Raw genomic sequence first — 19,986 nt, forward strand, 5'->3', positions numbered from 1 at the left:
ATTTCGATAAGATCCTGTCATTGCTAACTAATTGAACTTACCTCTTTTCTTCTACCCTTTCCCCCACAATACAGCCAAGTTCAGTCTGTCATTGCTAGGGGATTTTAATTAGGATACTGTTGCATCTTAATTAGAGATGAGGTTGCCCATTAGTCTTGAAATTAATCGGATTCTCTGAGGTTTGTCTTGTTTTGCTTTTTTTTTTTTTAATAGAAAAATAAGCTGGAGGTGAGAATACTCCTAACAGGAAAATAATGATTGCTTCATTTTCCATAAGCATTCACTTGGAAAATTTCAGCCATTCCCTTCCCAAAGGATGCTGTGTTAGTGGTGGCTGTGGAAGGAACCTACTGCTGTTTGTGCATGATTACATGGAAGACTTTAGAATTGGCAGTCAAGGTGCCTGCGTGTCTCTACAGTCTGTTAGAAACCACAGGTTTTACGTAAATTCACTTGTTTTGAATGCTTTGTGGTGTAGTGCAAAAGAGCATTCGTCCTAGTGGAGACTGTTGCCTCCTTCATCTTGCGCCTGTCATATGACCTTTTAGGGTCCAGTTTTCTCAGTTAAATGAGGGAGTTAAGACTAGAAGATTTTTAGGCTTCCTTTCAGTTTCTAAGATTTAATTAATACATGACTAATAAGAGAAAATACTAGTTAGGGAGAAGAATAATCATTTCATGAATACATAGAGCCTTTATAAATTCAGGTGATTTGGATAAAGGCTAGTGTGAATTGGTTTAATGTCTGAATTCCAGAGTACTAACTAATATGCTGACTACAACTATTCAAGTTAAGCTGTAACTTAAATCAGGCTAGCAGTATTAACATGTAGAGAAATCTTTAGGAAACCTCTGCTCAATGTCCACAATAGCCAAACTGTGGAAGGAGCCTTGGTGTCCATGGAAAGATGAATGGATAAAGAAGATGTGGTCTATGTATACAATGGAATATTCCTCAGCCATTAGAACACATACCCACCATTTGCTTCAACGTGGATCGAACTGGAGGGTATTATGCTGAGTGAAATGAGTCAATCGGAGAAGGACAAACATTATATGGTCTCATTCATTTGGGGAATATAAAATATAGTGAAAGGGAATAAAAGAGAAAGGAGAAAAAATGAGTGGGAAATATCAGTGAGGGTGACAGATCATGAGAGACTCCTAACTGGGAAAGGAACAAGGGGTAGTGGAAAGGGAGGGGGTGGGGGTTGGTGTGACTGGGTGACGGGCACTGAGGGGGGGCACTTGTCGGGATGAGCACTGGGTGATATGCTATATTTTTGGAAATTGAACTCCAAAAAAAAAAAATACGGAAAAAATAAATGGGTTATTATATCCATGCACAAAAAAGAAAGAAAGAAAAAAAAAAGAAACCTGCTGCTGTGGATAATTCTGACTTAGGAAAATTATTTGGGGGTAATAAAGTAACATTTTCTAAAGTAGTTCAAGTATTGCAGCCATACCTTTTAAAAACGAGGGTTTATACTAAACCCTCAAATACTAAAAATAATTGAGCAGGAATTACACTATTTGATATGCATTGCTCAGTGCACACCTGGTTTCCAGTTCCTGGGCTCTCGATTCTGTGAGCTATGGATCCCTAGTGACACCTAGTGGGTGATAAAGATTTGAGCATCTGAATTTCATAGGCCTCTGAGCTAGCCTTGGTGTTCCCCTTCTATTATGGTCTCCATTGATTAGGTTGTGGTTTGAGGAGATTAAAAGGCTTCCCGTTGTTGTTGGGGTTGTGTGTTGTTCACATTATGGTGGAATATGAAAATGCCTGTTAAGCTACCTAAATCAGCATTACTAAGGTTAGAGCCAATCATCAAGATACCTACCTAATCCAGTACCCCCATTCTTGAGGGGAAATACACCAAAGGTGAGAGAAAAATACCTGATGAGAAGTCATGCAAATAAGCAACGGAACCTAAATGTGAGCCTCCATCATCTAATTCCAGAGCTCCCTGCTGTACTCCACACAGCCTTTTTTTCTTTTTAGTTTAAGACCCCGGTTGAGATGAATTCTCAGCAGAACCTGGACTGATAATGTAACTGTAGCTTTCCTTTCAGCAACACAGGGCTGAGGCTCAAAACAGGGCTGTTGACAAAAGCAAGCCAGTACTTGCCAACTGAGATCCCTGACTAAAGCATACAAGCTGGTGAGAACAGTGCTCCAGGCTGGGGAAGAGCCATAAGGCCAGCCCAAGGCACCCTGCAGAAACACTGTGGGTTTTTTTCCATAAGACAGCCTGTCTGTGGACATCTCCCTTATTTTCTAGTGGATAGCAGGAGAAGTGGTAGGAAAATAAACATTCGTAATCACTTGTGGGTTTGTGGCACGTAGTCTGTTTAATCCAGATCGGATACATCAGGTACAGCAGTGGCACACGACTCGGTACTGTAAATGATAATACGTTTTAACATATGCACTACAGTTTTCAAAAGAAGACGACAGGAAACTCGAGTTTTTTTTTTTTTCCATAGAAAGTTTTCACATGTTTATATTCCTGCAGTATTTTTTTTTTTTTACAGTATTTCTTCTTTGCCATTGAGATGTTGGTAAGCAAAGCCCACTTATATGAAAATAGAAAAGAACACACTTGATGTTTTTCACAATAACATTAACGGAGGGCGGTGACCTCTAAGGAAAACATTACATTGGAATGTCTGGTTATCAAAAATATACCATCCCTCCCACCTCCCAGGTTTGTAAAATAGTCTATTGGTCCAAGGAGCCCCCCAGGATTTGGGTCAGTGTCATACACTGGTTCAGAGTGACATCATCCAGTGTAGTTAAATAACCTGCTAAGATAAATGTCATTCCCACACTTGATGAGAAAAACATAGAACATTCTGAATAGAAAACAAGACTCAAAAAGAACCCCTTTAAAACTCTTCTTCTGATAGCCACTTTCTTTTCATGATGCTATTTGGGCTCCAAGGGTCATGGGTCATAAAAATGCTTTTCCTTCATCCAGTCATTTTAAAGCTTTGCAAATGATGAGATTTCATAAGAAAATCAGGGAAAATGAAAGTCTTTCAGGTTCCCATTTGTCATGGTTACCATGCCAACTAGTTTAGAAGGGAAACTAACATTGTCTTAGATTAACAGCATTGGGATCTTTCTGCCTTGTAGTTACCTGATGATTGTAGTGAGGGAGCCTGGACCTCCAGACTTCATCAATAACCTCAGAATCTAAGTTTAGCTCAATTTCAACCACTACGTCTGCAAAGTTAAGAAAATGACGAAAAACTCTAGGCATGTGTTTCAGTGTACACCTTTCCTACCTATAATCTGATAAGTGACATGATCCTGAACTGCAGAAATTGTAACTTGAAAGCTCCTCAGCACATCCACAGGGTGACTTGTTAATCGGAGATCGGCATTAACCGTCCACTTTAATTTCCATTCAAATTCTTTGTTTCTCTTAGTTTCACTTTTCTACTTGCTGACCTGAAACTCCTGTGTGATTGTGGGTTAATGTGTTCAAGTGTCATTGAGAATATCCAGTCTTTCAAACTGGATTCTGTGCAGGTTGTCCTGAACTCGACACATGAAGAGAATAGGGGATGAAGGCAAAATAGTACAGAGGCTGCTTCTGGAGGTCCTGGTTCATGGTGGTTCTGAATGGAATGCTTCCTCCCCCTAATCACCACCCTGGAAATCCAAGTATTAAAAATAGAGGCCAGCCCCAGAGTAGTGCAACGTGACTCGGAGGAGAAACATCTCAGGACAAGGTGTGTAAACCCTGGATTGCAATAATGCTTCTGCTGCTAACTTGCCATGTGAGTTTGGATAAGTCACTGAGCTTCTTGCCACCTGTTTTCCCTGTGAATTAAGAACTTAATCACTTGACCTCCTACCATCCTAGGTTGTAGCAAGGATCAAAGGAATCCTAGAAGTATGCTTGGAAGTGTTTTAGCTCTCTCTTCATGGGGAAGAGGTACCATTTGGCTGAATGAAAACTGTTCACTTGTTCACCCTTTTTTGGACAGACTTGATAGTCCATAGCTAGTTCTACCCAGGGAATGATAGTTTCAAAAGGATGGTTTGTGTTACCACAGTCAAATGGTTCCCCAGGGCTGTGTCCAAGTCATATTTACCTAAGACTATGTCTCCAGTTACAGCCCGTATTCTTTGATGGGTCTTCTCTGAGGCATCATTGCACTGAGAGGCAGCCAGTGCAGTGGAAAAAGCATTAGACTAACAGTCCCTAGCTGGTCCCAGCTAGGACATTAATGACTGCATGACCTTGAGCAACTCACTTGATTTCCCTGGGCCTCAACTTTCTACACTGTAAAGTCAATTAGATATTCCCTGATCCCTTCTAGTTCTGATATACTCTTCATAGTATATTTTCTAAGTTTCCATTCATTTGAATGTAGCCTATAATGATTATTTTTTAAATGCTCTCTAGTGCTGAGTGGTATCAAATGGGATAAATGTTTTTGGGAATCTTCTGTTATGCTCGAGTGGTTCAGAAACTATGAAAGCTCAAGAGTCATTGCCCCAGAAAGCCATTACCTCTAGAAGACTCTGACATCCTGGTTCTTCCTGGTCACTGGCCAACAGGTTAGATTTATTAAGCTGATTCAGCACACTTAGGCCTTTTTGTTGACTTACAAAAGTTCTAGCAGTGTAGTCTTGCCGTATTCTGTTGCGTAGATGAACCATTTTCCGGGGCTGACATCTCTTGGACCAGAGGTGGGCTGGGCGTCTTATCCTTGGCGAAGGCTACATTGGGGGGATGGAGGTGAAGGGGATAGCCTAAAGTCTTAGGAACTGGCTTAATGTGGGATTTAGAAATGAAATTCAAGGAATACAAAGCGGGTCATTAGAGCAAAAAAATGAGAAATTTGGGACATGATTTTAAAAATCCGTTCATTAATTTTTGTGGAAAGCATAAATACGTTCTCTTGGTGCACAATTGGACGGATCCTGGGTTGGATGCTGTCATTATTCTAACCCTGTGATGGTCTGTCTTCAAACACCCACAGTTTGTATGTATACGTGACCACGTTCCTATTTCCCTCTTTACCCCTCACCTTCCTCAGTTTTTATGATGTAAACTTAGGTACTTCAAGACTCCTAACTTCATTCCATTACCATTCTTTCAAAGGAAATGTTCTGTTTCTAGTCCTTTGCCTCATCTCTGCAGGGGCCCCACCCGGTCTTTTGCCTTCCCTAAGGGGGCATGTGTACGAAGTGAAGGATTTAAGTACTTGTTCTCGGGTATGTTTTTAGATTGTTGTCTGGTGTGTGTGTGTGTGTGTGAGGGTGTGTGGGTATGAGTGTATGTGTGTGTGGTGTCTGTGTAGGGTGTGAGTGGGTGTGAGGGTGTGTGTGTGGTGTGTGAGGGTGTGGGTATGTGGGGTGTGAGTGGGTATGAGGGTGTAGTGTGTGGGTAGGTGTGAGTGGGTGTGGGTGTGTGAGGGTATGTGTGGTGTGTGTGTGGTGAGTGTGTAGGGTGTGAGTGTGTGTGAGTGTGTGTGTGTGGTGTGAGGGTGGGTGTGTGGGTGTGTGAGTGGGTATGAGGGTGTGGTGTGTGGGTGGGTGTGGGTGTGAGGGTGTGTGTGGTGTGTGAGTGGGTATGAGGCTGTGGTGGGTGTGAGTGGGTGTGAGGGTGTGAGTGTGTGTGAAGGTGTGGTGTGTGTGTGTGTGTGTGTGTGAGGGTGTGTATGGTGTGTGAGTGGGTGTGAGGGTGTGTGTGGTTGTGTACACATATATTCCTCTGCTCACGAACCCAGACCACCCAGTCCTCATTTTGGGGGAGTCCTTGAGGCCAGACCCAGAGGAAGGAGGCAGTGAGTGCTCAGCGAGGACAGCGTGAGATAGAGGTAAAGGCTCCGAGTCGTCTGCCCACCTGCCCACCAGCACGCCTTCTGGTTAGATGCCCGCAGGACCACTGACCTTCCCTGTCCACAGGTCAACACGGCCGGGCTCACAGGGAAGCCCACCGAAGGTATCTGCAGGCTCCTGACTAGGGAGACGCATCTAGGCAGTCGTGTGGATGGAGGTTCGCAGCCTGCAGTGAGACTGCTAAGCCTCCAAACCACAGAATGGGTAAGGGGCTTGTGTACCTCAGAGCCCAAGCTGGGCGGACAGCCACGGGGAGCGTGGGAAGGGGCTCCTCACTAAACTCAGGCCTCCATAGCTTCTCCAGAAGGAACATTCCACTCCCTCCCTTGCATGGAGGTGATCAGGCTTCATTCTCCACTCCAGGAACCTTCAGGGCACTGGGCCTGAAGACTCTTCAGACCTCAAACACTTTTCAGATCAGGTAAAAATCATCTAGAATCGCTTACTTGCTTTCACGCTGTGGAGCGTCCTTCATGAAGCACACAAGCTGAATCTTCTGCAGCCTCTGGATGGGCATTATCTCTGTCATAAGGTGAGCCAGAAGCTTACCCTTTCTGCAGGAAGCTGCTTATGGGGCCTCTTGGCAGAGTTCTGGGTGGGTTTTGTGGTGGGTCCCGAAAGAAGGGTACATAGCAAGGTGCTCCAGGGCCAACTGCAGCCATGAGCCCGGTCCTTCTGCTCTCTCCTCACTGGCACACACAGACCCAACTGTGCCTCCTAGGGACTGGCCCCTCTCCCGTGTCAAGATCCCAGTGTGAAAAATCTAGTCCTTCCCTTTCCCCCCCAGAAACGGAAACTACAAACACCACTGGTTCCAACCACAAGGGAAGCGCTCTGCTCGGTATAGTGGACTTCCCTCATCCCTAAACTTTATTCTTTCCTCTCCACAGCTGTGTTCACACAGATATAACTCCCAGGCACGAGCCTGCAGGTGCCTGGTACTGGAGGAGGCTCTACTAACTTGTTCAGGATCACTGGGGTCCATGTGAAGACGGATGGCAGGACACAGAGAAAAACAGCCAGGGGGTGAAGCAGAGAGGTACAGAGACAAAGGACAGATGGAGGGAAGTGTTGCCATGTGGTCAGATGGCAGCTCTGTGCAGGTCAGCTGGGCAGTGGGGGCCCAGGCTCACGTGACCTCACCCACCTGGGGGATGGAGAGAGAACTCAGCAATAACTGACTTCTTAGCTTAAAAGCTTCTTCTATAAAAGGAGAAAAAAAACCTTCACAAAATGCATTGTTTTGGTTCAAAGGTATTGGGTCCATGGAGAAAAATATTTCACAAAAATCCGTTGGTGTTTTGTTTTCCACCTTTTCCCATGAATAAATATTATCCATTAAGAGCCTTGAAAAAGGTGCTTAAATACACAGTGTTATATTTTCTTCCTGTTTTGCATGTGACAACTTGGCCCCTGTGCTGCCCTTGATCTTGTATTTTCCTCACCAGGGTCTCCAAAAACAGCTGTTCTTGGGTCTGAGGCAACCCCCCTTCCAGGCCCTGCCCTGGCACGCTGCCTCCATATCGCCCACTGCCACCCCATCCCTTACTACCCTCCCTTCCTCTGGCCCCAGTGAGGTGCAGGATCACAGGGCCCGGCCGTTGTCCATGTCCCTGCCAGCAGCGGTGAACCTCAGGTGCCCCTTTGCCACCTCCTTTTTCCTTCCAGGCACAAGTTGTCAGTGCTAGGGGTGTGACAGGGCAGGCAGAAAGAGTGGGGAAGGTGGGGGAGTGGTGCCGGTGGCTGCCCACCTGCAGGCCAGCCCCCTTCACCCTCACTCCCTGCACTGGCCCTCTGTCCAATGGTTTACAAGGCAGAGACCTTGACAACATTGCTGGCTATGGAAGGAATGTTCGTGTTGGGGCCTGGGCTGGCGGGGGCTGGCCGACTTTCCCCCTCTGGGGTTAGAGCTGGGGGCGTGGGGATGCTGATGATGGCTGTAGTGATCTGGGACGTTTTGCAGTTTGGTCTCAGTCCGTCGTCTGCTTTCAAATTAAGGCTGGAGCGACTGGGATAAAAAAAGAGTGAGTTGGTGACGGTTCTTCCTGCCATTGTCCCAGCGCACCCTCGACCTCTGCAGGTCTAGCTCATGGCAACCAGGGCGAGCTCCTGCGGCCCTCTGTCTCTGCTTCTGCTAATCATCCTGGAGCTCTCCCTTCTAATTAGTAATTCTAACAATTGCAAAGGCAAGTTACACGGAGCTTTGGAATTCAGAGTATCCGTTTTTACCTTAGTCATAGACTGTTTACCTATCATTTGTGGCATTTGACTTTTGTTTTCCCCTGAATTCCTTGCGACTCATTGGAGGTCGTGGGAAGTGGCCTAAGTATAAGTGGAGAAAGGAGGAAAAAGGTCAGTCTGTGGTCCAAAATCAGCCTGGGATAAGTCATGTCTAACACAACTGTGAAAACTGTTTCCTTGAGAAAACATCCATTCTATGCACCGGGACAGGTTTTCTTTGTTTCATTTTTTTTTTCCAGTTACTGTTTCTGGTCTCTAACCCTACCTTGGGCCTAAACCCGCTACAGCATCCTCCCAAGCATAAGAAGGGCCTCTGGGTTAACTTGCAAGGATGGGAAGGAAGGTGGAGGAGGCTCATGCCTCAAATGAGTGGGGAGGGAGGGCTAGCAGTTCTCCCAAGGCTGAGGCTGTTCCCTTCTGGGACTGGCACGACTCAAGCCTTGGGGAACGATGGGGATAGAAGCCACCCACCTGGTCGTGAGGGAGGGCTGCTCACTGCCCTGGATGTGGATGGTGCTGAGCTCTTGCATGCTGCGCAGGCGAGTGGCTGGCAGGTTGGAGTTGGGCAGGTGTGTGGTCTTCTTGCTACGACGGGAGCAGCAGGTGGTCGTGAGGCCCGGGTGACTAGACAGCGAAGGACTTCTTGTGGATGGGTAGTTCTGCATCGAGCTCTCCATGCAGTTCTGCTCAAACATCTGCTCATCTATGAACTCGTGGTTCTGTGGGAAGCAGAAGGAGAAGGGGTAGGAAAAGGGTATGGCAAGGAGGGGGATGAGCCCCCGTGCTCTGTGTGGCTGCCTGTCTGGGCCTTGGGAGGAGGACACCCAGCTGCCTGGAGCACAGATAAGCATACAGGAGGGGCGATGTCCCACGGGCATCAAATGCAGAAAGAAAAAGATTCCTATCAGCAGCCCTGGCCATCGGGTTGAATGGTGGGGACTGTAGCCATTAAATCCTGATGGGATATACGCTCCAGCTGTGGCTTTGAGCTGTTACAGAGGGCCTGGAGGCATTTAAGGGCTGCTTCCTCAGAACTAGAAGCCCACTCGACTGACTTTGCACAGGATCTCCTGGAGGTGGCAGCGTAAGGAGTGGCTGACTTGGGGGCGAGGGTACTCTATGTCTTCAGTGCTACGTTGGATTTAAAGGGTGAGATCCTTATGAATCTTGGGGAAGTGTGAAATCTAAGCTTTGAAAGGCACTGGATTAGTCACAGAAGTGAAAGAGTCCTGCTCTTGAAGGCTGGGGTCAGACTGATCATTGTGGTTTGTTTTCTCCCACCTGACCACAGGATATGGATCCTTAATATATCCAGAGGCACAGGAGTCCCTGAGTCAGATGTACACATAGGAAGGAATGCGGATGTCTCCTGGTACTTACTGAACCCAGAATAATGGAAAGATGGCTGTTTGGTTAAGGTGACTAAAAACCTATGGCATTAATGGTCTGGCTGAGGCCACCAGTGTGAAAAGAAAGTCCAGAGAGAAGTAGCATGAAAATAGAGGGGGGAGGGAGAGAGAGAGAGAGAGAGAGAGAGAGAGAGAGAGAGACCGACCAGCCCTGGCAGCCAGTACCAGGAGTCCCCGCAGGGCTGAGGAAGTGGCACATGGACACTCACGGGGCACCAAGGTGGGCACCTTGTTCCGCCGCCCTCTCCAAGCCCTTGGGGAGAAGCAGTTGGGTAGTTTAGCACAGAGCCCCCAAAGCCTGAGCTGCTACTGGGTGCAGCAGGAGAGGTAGGAAAAGCCCCAGAAGAACTGACAGCACATGCAGAGAACCAGACCCGGGGGTGAAAAGAGGAGAATCCACAGACTCAGGAGAATCAGAGAGGAAAACATCAATTGAATTTTTAAAAAGTTATACCTTGATGGTGGAGGTTCGTACAGATAACAGGGGATCATCCACAAGATAGGACAACCCCTACAGGACAACATGCCAACAGAAGATAAAAACACCATTGATTGTACATTCCAGCATTCCCAAGCTCCATTCTGACATTCAGTCCCCCCAGCCCAGCATTCCACCTAGAGTCCCACATTCTACCCCTTGCTTTCTGCATTCTCCCTCCTTTGTCCCGACATTCCACCCCTTGCTCCAACAGGACCCTGTTGAGACCCCACATTCACTCCTTCCATCCCAACATTCTCCTTCTCTGCCAACAACCCTTCCCTGAAACCCGGCATTCCATCTCTTGAATCCCAGCTCCCTGGCCCCACGGTCCAACATTTACTCCCTCAGTTCAGCATTCCTCCCTGTCAGTGCCAGCATTCCATCCCTCCATCCCCAACATCTCAGCTCTTCAAGGCCAATGTTCCAGACCTTCAAATCCACACATTTTTACCCAGATCCTTTCAGTTGACACATTGCACCCAGCACATGCAAGTTGGGAAGGGCAGTTGGGTCCAGGCCTATCCCGTTGGCAAGCTCTGGGTCTTGGAGAGAAGTTCTAGATGCACATGTACAGTTTTTGACAGTGAGACAGATTTGACAAATCTTGGCAACTAGGGTTTTGAGTACCTTCCCATTTTGGAAGCCCTCTTTGGGTCCAACCACCATATAGTGTCCACATTTGGCTCATATAAAGAATCATCTGCCATCTATCCCTCCTGCATTTAGAAGCCAAAATATGGGACATTCAGTAGAATGGGTGCTGAGCCTTGACCGTGGGCTCTTTGGGGAGGGCAGGCCTAGAAAGGAACAATGAACTGCACTTTGTCTCTCTTGGGTTGTCCACCTGATGTCTCCTCTTCCCTACTATCTCTCAAGATTTTTTTGCCAAGGGTCCAGAGTTGGCCCCACTGCCCTTCCTTTCTGTCTCTTTGTGGGGGCACAGGCAACATGCCACATTCCAGCTACAGCATCCTAAACCATGGCTCGATCTTAATAATATATCTTGCAGAATCTGGGCTCCCTTGGGCCCTAGGGTGAGTGAGAGAGACTGGAGTTGATCAGATCCCTGGTTATAGAAATACAGGCACCCCCTCCTTCACTCACTGTCTTCTGTCTAAGGAGTGATGATGTAGGAAGCAAAAGTGACCCACAAGTTGCCTTGGCCTAGCCCCAGGGAGAGGACCAGAAGCTCTGCGGCAATCTAGGATAAGTCCAGCCCAAGTTTTGAGGAGTAAGGCTCAACTGGACTGAAGAACTGAGAGGCAGAGCCCTCAGCTTGCAGTAGTGACTACGAAATGGGCTCGAGGGCCTGTGGAGGGGGCACCTGTGTTGGCCTCCTCCCCTGGTGACTGTGACCTCATCTGTGGGGCCTTCCTCCTGAGGCCTGATTGAGACCTCCTTCCTACTTTTTGTATTGGAGATGGAGACACTGACTTCTGCAGCCTGGGCCCAGGGTGAGGATGTGAGTGCAGAGTCCTCACTCTGTGGGCTCTGGCCCTCAGAGAGGAGGTGGGGGTCAGGGGTGAGAAGGGGCGCAGTGGTTGGGACTCACAGTGGTTTTCTCCAGGCAGTGTAGCAGATGGTGGTGCTGGCTCTCAATGAGCGAAGTGGTCTTGCCCATGTGCTCCTCCTCTGGGGTGCCCTAGTAGGAAAGGAAGAGGCTGGGGATAGTGCTGGTGGCTCTTCCTGTCTTCCCCCATGTCCTTCATTTCTCCACAGGAGGCAGGAGAGCACCAGAGGACTCATGGTGAGCCCAGTTTTAGGGTCACTAGAGAACACACCAGCTTTTGGGCTGGGAGCCCTGGGTCTTCAGTGGGGTCAGGTGTGATGGTGACAATCCAATGGGAGGGTCAGTGGAGGGCTGCCCCCCCAGAGAAGGTCTGGACACGTGTCTTTCTTTGGGTTCACACTGGGCCTCTGAGGTGGTGGTGCCCCCAGGAAGAGGAGAGCAGCCTATCCCCCTCCATTCCCACTGCCAGGCCCTCCAGGTGCCTACCATCAGCTCCAGTGCCTCCGTGAGGAGTCCGTTGCGCTTGCTGTGCAGATAGGCATTGGAGCTGCCTGTCTTGGCCACGCGGATCCTGGCAAGGCGGGCCTTCTGTGATCGGCAGAGAAAAGAGCATGAGCGAGGCTGAGGGACCAGACGCATGTCTGGCAAAGCCAGCGGTGACAGCAGGCAGTCCCAGAGCAGCAGCATTCCCAGGTGATGCCTGTGAAGGGGACAAGGAGGCTTCTTCCCAGCCCCACGGACCTCTGTTTACGGGGACCCTGGGACTGGGTCTGGGCCTCTGTGGACCCACCTGGTGCAGCCTGGCCCTGCTCAGAGTTCCCGGGGGTTCCCACTCATGTCTCCAGCCTCGGTGCCATCCCAGCAGCAGAAATACCACCCATTAAAGCCCTCTTTCCTCCCAAAGCTTCATGACCTTTACCTATTCACTATTGCACTAGGGAATTTCTCGTCTCTAACCAAACCGCCAGCTCTAGAAAGGAAAATGTGTTAACTGCTCTCCCGACACTCCCCAGGGCCCAGTGTAGTCCTGTATCCAGCAGGCGCCCAAACATCAGTTAATTAGAAAAGCAAGGAATGTGCATCTGTGCCCTTCAATATTCTTAAATTCTTTTTTTAAAAAGAAGATTTATTTGACAGAGAGAGAGAGTGAGAGAGAGTGCGCAAAACAGCAAGCACAAGCAGGGGGAGCTGCGGAGGGAGATGCAGACTCCCCACTGAGCAGGGAGCCCGATGTGGAACTTGAACCCAGGACCCGGGATCACGACATGAGTCGAAGGCAGATGCTCAACCCCTGAGCCCCCCAAGCATCCCACACTTCTTAACTTCTTCCCTTCTTTCCATTTTCCCTTGATACTTACTTATCACTAAGGGAGTAAATGGTTTCAGGGTTCACCTTGCCACTGTGCCCTAGCACATAAACTCCTTGATGGGGGGAGTTTCAGCTTTGTTCATGGAAGTATCCCCAATGCCTTGTAATTTTTAAATCAATAAATGTATTTACAACTGCATGTCTGCTTTGGGGAGTGGATTCCAGCACGGATGGACCAATGCACGTATGTGCTCATCACGCGTGTCTATGGAATGAGAGCAGGTGCACGCATGTGTGACACGGTGGTGGTGGGGAGGTGTGTGTGGTGGGGGGACTGTGGGACGCATTCTCATATACCCCTCCAGCTTTCACAAGGACGACTGAAAGCCCTCCCGGCTCCAGCCTGGGAAGCCTTGAGCTGACGCCCCGCGGAGGCCACACGGTAGCTCAGGGCCGGGGCAGTGTCTTGCTTGCAGAGGCAGGGGAGGCCGCACACAGTGTGCTGGCCGCTCTCCTCCACCTAACAGCCAGGGTCGGTGTCACGGTGACGGCAGCACAACCACAGAGGGAGGTCCAGAAGGAAAGAGTCTTTGCAGGAGACGGAGATGGATGGGCAGAGGGTTTCTGCTGGTTAAAAGAAAAATGCTGCCAGAATCTGGAGTCCTGCAGACCCAGAGGCAGCCTGAGGTCCTTGCTGCTGGGAGCAGAAGAGCCCACCCATCCTGGGGCACAGAGTCCTTCCTGCTGTGTCCGTGAAGGTCCCCGTAACTTCGGCACGGACCATGAGCAGGACGAGAGTCCTTGGCAAAGTGTGACGGTTCCCATCTCTTGCCTGCTTGTCCCCGGCATGGAAAGGGCCCTTCCAAGCGGCCTGCTGGGCTGGTTTGGGTGCTGAAAAGAGGCCAGGGAGTCAGATCCAGGCACGAAGGGTCCCCGCCGGGACAGCACCACTGCCTTTCCTGGCCTCCGAATACCGGCAGGAGGCCGGGGCGTGGGGTCGGCAGCTCCGTCTGCCTGTAGATCCATCCGAGGAAGAGCCTTCTCTGGATGGTGAGAACGGAAGCGAGCATCCAGCAGGGAAAGACTGTGGACCAGCCCTGTCGGTCCTCCCCTCCCTCTGCCTGGACCCTCCATCTGGGCCCGGGACAGCGACCCCCTCCGCCCGCCACATGTCTACCTTCAAGCACATGGCTCCTCATTCAAGGACAGGACTGTTACTGCCTTGGGTGAGGACCGGGCGTTGAGAGCCACGTATGGAAATCCAATTGTGTCAAGCTCATTACAGCCTTATATAATTTGATTGCGCCACTTAGAGCCAGACCTCTCTCATATCTGGGGTCTGTCTTCATTGCTTTCTGGAGATGAAAGATTCTTCTGTTCTCCTTTGTGGCACTTATTTTAATCTTATCTCACCCTGGGCTCTATTACAGCAACAGAGTGTCATATCAAATGCACAACGCTGTTTAATCATTCCCCACACAGGATAAAGAGGTTTGCTATTGTTTTTACAGGACCATACCCAGTACATGAAGCTTGGTGAGGATTTCTTGTTTGGCTTTGAGCTCCTGAGAGCCAGAGTCTGGCTGACATGTCTTTTTATCTTCGGAGTCTGACACACAGCTGTGCACGGAGCAGGTGCTATGACAGGCTGGTGAGGAGCCAGGAAGGAGGATGAGCCTTCACTGCTGGTCAGAAATCCATTAATAAGGCCCTGGTCATGGGCTCATCGCCGTGTGGGCTGCTCGGCTTCTCCCTCTGGCCATAAGCATGATGTGAGAGGTTAAGAGAGAATGTGGCCACCACCTAGGTTCTTCTCAAGACAAGAAAATGGAAGATACGAGGGGAAGTAGCTTCTCCAGGGCAAGGCAGTGGCCTGGACGGGCTTCTGCTCAGCTCTCCCTATCTTCAGGCCAAATGCTGCCTCCTTAAGGCCCTCTCCCCCTTCCCTTAATTTCAGCGCCTGTCAGGCAAGTTTCTAAGCTGGATGAGCGAGGCCCAGGCAGTTGCAACTTTAGCCAGGATGGCGATTCCAGGGTTGGAGGAGAAGTCTGGAAGGAGGATGCTGCTGCTCTGGCTACAGTTCCCGGCAGTCTGAGCTGTGAGCATTGGCCTCCCCTGTCCTGGGAGACTCAGAAGAAGGAAAAAGAGGGAGATGTGGAAAAGCCACAGGAGAACATGGACGATTGCACTCTTGGGCGTTTGTTCCAGAGAAATTAAGAGTCATGTTCACACAAGAGCCTATTTATGAATATTCACAGCAGCTTTACTTATTATAATAACCAAAAAAAGTAATTCTTATAGCCCCGTGGCGTGTGATACATCCATGTCCAGCAAGGAAAAGGAATGGACTATTGGCACACACAACCTGGTTGCATCTCCAAGAATTACATGAAATTAAAAAAAAAAAAAAAAAAAAAAAAAGCCAAAAACCAACCAGTCTCCAAAGGTTACCTAACATATGAAACCATTTATGTTACATTTTTGAAATGAAAACATTATGTAAACAGAGTATAGAAAAGTGGTTGCCAGGGGTTTGGGATGGGGTAGAGGTAGGGGGAGGGATCTTCATGGTGCTGCACAGTTCAGCCCTTTCGCCAAGGTGATGGATGCGTGAACCGGCATGGGTGATAAAGCTGTATCAGACTCACACACACTCATGCAAGTACAAGGAAACTGGGAAGTCTGAACAGATTCATGGATCGTATCAACATCCACATACTGCTGGTGATGATCTTATAACTTCCATGTGAATTGATGCTTAGGTCAATAAAAATTACTAAAAAAGCCACCCACTCAAATGTTCCCCTTTTTGTCCACTGCCAGGCCTCCTAACTTTTTTTTTTTTTTAAGATTTTATTTATTTATTTGACAGCACAAGCAGGGGAGCAGCAGGCTCCTCCATGAGCAGGGAGCCCAGTGTGGGGCTCGACCCCAGGGCCCCAGGAACATGACCTGAGTGAAGGCAGACACTTAATGGACTGGGCCACCAGGCTCCCTAGACCTCCTTACTTGATCTTCAGTTCACTTGGCTTTGAGAACCAAGTTTCCCAAGCAAGTGGCCATGGAGTTTTAGTAACACCCTCAAGGAAGCGAGTCATGACGGGAAAGGATGACAACTTTCATTTAGTTGAAGCATTTGCTTCACAGTTGAGGCAGGGAGCTTATCTGAGCATGTGGTCTGGGCTGAGAGCTCTCAGCTTCACTGACCTCCTGCCTGTCCTGTCTCGTCTCCACCACTGAGTCCCCTATACCTGCCTTCCTTGATTCTCAGTGACAGACTCAGTGTGGGAAGCAAGGCAGGATTCTTTTCTTTTTTTTGCCCCTTGTAAGAAGCCCAAGGTGAAAGAGACAGAGCCAGCAACCTTGAGGAGAAATGTATCCAGGGAGGTGCAAACACTGAACATTTACTCTGATTTCAAAGGGAGAGGGAAGGCGGTCGGGAGGGAGCCAGGAGGGAGCGGCATCCTTGACAGCCACAGGAGGGGTACAGCGGGGCTGATCCTTCCGCATGTAGTCACACAGGGTGAGCTTTGTAATGTCCTGTTGGAGACGACCACTCTCCCCACCTCTCTAGGGGATGAACAGCAGGGGCTGGGATGCTCTAGGAGGCAGGTAAGGGTGTGGGCACTGAGGGGAAAGTGGCTTGCAGGAGCTATTTAGCACCTGGCCGGCCTAGGCACAGCAGTGGGCTAGCCTGTGAGCTGGGATCCCGCTGGCCCTCACCCACTGGACCCAGACACCTGCACCAGGCCCACCCCTGGGAGGTGGGGGTGGGGTTGCTCTAGGACCCCTGGCCATCACGATCCTTGATTGGGGATGCAGATCCCAGGCTCCCCCTGGCCCTTCCTTGAGGTGGTATAGTGAGGTTAGATAGTGTTTGTACCTGCCTGCTGGCCTGAACAGGGAGCAAGGTAAGACTCCTATTTCTGGGATGGCTAGCAGGGGGTGTGGGGCCGGGGGAGGCCTGCAGTTTGGGTGAAGAGGTAGGAAACAGATGTGGAAGGAGATGGAGAGGACAGAACATAGCCAGCAGATCAGCCCAAGGCAGGCTGGCAACATCCCAGGTCAAGGTGAGTCAAAGGGTGCATGGGCCCAGGCCAAGGGGGGGTGGGCCCCTGTGGATGGGGAACCACCTGAGCTCACTCTATGATTGCACACTATGTATTATCAAGTGTTATATATAATCGCCCATGTTTCAGAGCTGACCTTCATGAACTCTGTGACTTGGTTCCAGACAGCATATGCAGATATATTCTGAGATTCTGGATCCCTCTGATGCATCAAGGAAGCCCTGTTACTTGGTGTTTCCCCTGCAACTGGGGGACCGGGAGCAGGGCTCATGGGGCGGGGGGAACAAGCAGTTGCACGCACAGGGCCTGATGCGCTGTAGGTACAGGAAATGTTTGTGGACTGAATGAACGAAAGAACAAAATAAGGACATGAATCTCAGGCCCCCATAAATGACTCTTTCAAGGAGGCTTCCGCCACCATCCACTGTGCCCAGAAAGGCTCTACTGCACCCCCTGGAGGCTGAGCTGGTGCTGAAGGGGCACCCGTTTCAGCCCAGATCAAAAGAGAAATGGAAAACCTGATGGGTCCTCCCCTTGCCTGATGGGAATCCGGTAAAAGTCTCGACCCAAGAAGCTTCATGAGCCAGAGGCCCTAAAACACCTGGGCCAACATTAGTCCTCACTCCATGGGCGAACGGGCGCATTCACCTGCCCTGCCTCCTTAAGTAGTGTTGGCCACCCTGAGGTGGCTGAAGCCCGTCCTGCCATTTGTCCTAGAACTCAGCAACCTCAGAATATCCTCCTTTCAGAGCACTCGCTTTTCTTCTCAGCCAATTCCTGTTTTGTCCATAGGTTCTGTGTAGGCTGGCGTCGGGTACTGGAGAGCTATTCTGTGCCCCAGGAAGTTCCTGGCAGGGAGACCAAGGGTCCAGGACACCAAGTGTTGGTGGCTGAGATCTTGAAAGGGGAAGCTGGGGCTCAAGGAAATCGCATAGAACATCCAGGAGGGGGGCAGTCAGCTTATGGATGATTGAGGATTTGTTGCACGTGGTGGCTGCCCAGGGCTCGGGGCTGGAGTGCAGGACATGGTGGGTAGGAAGGGACATGAAGCTGCCTTACCTTCCAAAGGAAGAGGTCATCTGTGTCGGGATCGGCCCGGGGAAGCCCAGGCCCGGCGACCTGACTCTCTCAGCAGCACAAGGCATAAAGCAGTGGGCCGGGCCTCTGTCTGTGCTGCCACCCAGACTCCCAGCTGAGGCTTACCTTCTGTGCCCTGCGTTTATCGGCTCTCTGATTCTGGTGGTAAATCCGGCTGAAGTTGGACACGATCACAGGGACTGGCAGGGCAATGACCAAGACGCCACTCAGGGAGCAGATGGAGCCAAAAATCTTCCCTGCAATTGTCTTGGGCACCATATCTCCATATCTGAGAGAGAGAGAGAGAGAGGGAGAGAGAGAGAGAGAGAGAGAGAGAGAGAGAGAGAGAGAGAGAGGAAGAAGGGGGGGGGTCACTTGGGAAACAAGCCAGGCTTCCCTGCCCATCACTCATTCATCCATCCATCCATCCATCCATCCATCCATCCACCTACTCATCTATCCACCCATCCACCCACCCTTCCACTCAATCACCCATCCACCCACCCATTTACCCATCCATTCATCCATCCATCCAACAGTTGTTTCAAGTGCCTATTATGTGCCTACTGTGACCTGAGAGTGAACAAAACAGACAAGATCCCCATGTTCTCAGAGGCAACAACCTCCAAGGGGATGACCATAAATAAGAAGGGGAACACATCAAAAAGTTCACTTGTCATTATGTCTAAAAAAGAAGAGATACAGGGGTTGTGCCAGGAGGAGGCAGTGTCGCCAGGGAGCTCTGAGGAGCCGACAGGTCAGCTGAGATCTAAAAGTCGTGCCACAGCTTGGGGAAGAGTGTGCTAGGCAGAGGGAACACAGACACAGAGGCCCTGAGGCTGGAGGGAGCATGGTCTGCTCTCGGAATGCCTACAGACCTGCTGGTGGGGGGGGGGAGGGTCATCATATAAGAGGAGGCCGAGGCCACCACACGGAGTGTGGATTGTGTGCTGCAATGAGCAGCCACGGATGAGTATTAGGAAGAAGAGCAGCATGATCGCATTTGTGTCCACAAACACAACCAAAAGGCCATGCTCTGTTTGCATGGGGATTTACTATGCATGAAGCACTTGTGCATGCTTACCTCCCACGAGCTCCACGAACCGTGTGGGCTGTGTCCTCCCCACCGTGCAGACGCAGAAAGAGAGGCACACAGCAGGTGGACTGCCCGTGTTGGGGGACAGGCTGCGATTAAAACCCATTCCTCTTGCTTTTGTCAGTTTTATACCAACCTTACCATCTCAGAGGGCAACCAAGCACCCCCTGACTCAGCCCCTTAAGCCACAAAAGTGCTGGCACAGCTCTGGCTCTTCAGAGCTCCCAAGTACTTCACGCCCCGGTAGGTGCCCCCGGCTGGTGCTCAGTCCCGGGCAGGCCAGAGCCTCTTTCCTCCAGTCCATAAGGGACTCTCCACAGTGGTTACATATTAGCCTCTTCATTATTAATAAATTAATAAATTAAAGCTCTAGGGCAAAGAACTGTGATGACTCCTTTGGCTGAAGCCAGAAACACCATGTGTGGAGCAGAAGCAGGTGGAGGAGGACCAGAAAGTGCTGCCACTGAGACAGCGAGACTCATCGTCACTTGTCCTGAGGGGACCCAGGTGTCCTGAGGATGCAGAGAAGAGTTGGAGGGGATAGGGCAAATCTTTTCCAGGGGCGGGGGGAGGGTGTCATCCTCATCTCCTAAGCACCTACAGGCCCTGTGGACGATATGTCAGCTGTTGACATGTGTCTGGTGAATGGATGAGTGACCTCCCTCACTGAGGCCTCCGAACACCCTGTGAATAGGCTCCTCTTTTGCAAACGCTCTTCCTTCTCCCTCAGTCTTGGCCCTCTGGCCCAGCTCACACCATCTCTACTGCGCCACCGACACTAAACCTGAGTGAGGCAGCTCTTTGTGGGATTGCTGGTGTTAGGTTCTCCTCTCTGCTGTGCTGCTCAGGAGGGGCCTCCAGTGATGCTCTGGAGAGCCTGGCTTCTGGACTCCAGCAAATTGGCGTCAAGCCCCAACCAGCTCACCA

The 19,986-nt window shown here is 50.0% G+C and overlaps 1 protein-coding gene across 6 annotated transcripts in view; it reads right to left on the reverse strand.

Annotated features, from left to right (window-relative positions):
• Positions 1 to 2,336: 2,336 nt before the first annotated feature.
• The window catches only part of KCND3 (potassium voltage-gated channel subfamily D member 3), a 200,622-nt gene continuing 182,972 nt past the window's right edge, over positions 2,337 to 19,986 (reverse strand). For 2 of the 6 annotated variants that reach the window (XM_072766473.1, XM_072766479.1), the window contains exons 3-8: positions 18,090 to 18,252; positions 11,994 to 12,095; positions 11,550 to 11,639; positions 9,971 to 10,027; positions 8,579 to 8,826; positions 2,337 to 7,874 (exon numbers count right to left, since the gene is read on the reverse strand). In XM_072766473.1, coding sequence (XP_072622574.1) covers positions 7,673 to 7,874; positions 8,579 to 8,826; positions 9,971 to 10,027; positions 11,550 to 11,639; positions 11,994 to 12,095; positions 18,090 to 18,252 — 862 coding nt within the window. In that variant the 3' untranslated portion in view covers positions 2,337 to 7,672. Of the gene's footprint in view, positions 7,875 to 8,115; positions 8,189 to 8,578; positions 8,827 to 9,970; positions 10,028 to 11,549; positions 11,640 to 11,993; positions 12,096 to 18,089; positions 18,253 to 19,986 lie in introns of all 6 variants that reach the window. The other 4 variants (XM_072766474.1, XM_072766478.1, XM_072766475.1 and 1 more) reach the window with 3 other exon arrangements.

This window comes from Vulpes vulpes, chromosome 8 (assembly GCF_048418805.1).
Source record: "Vulpes vulpes isolate BD-2025 chromosome 8, VulVul3, whole genome shotgun sequence".
NCBI classification, from domain to species: Eukaryota; Metazoa; Chordata; class Mammalia; order Carnivora; family Canidae; genus Vulpes; species Vulpes vulpes.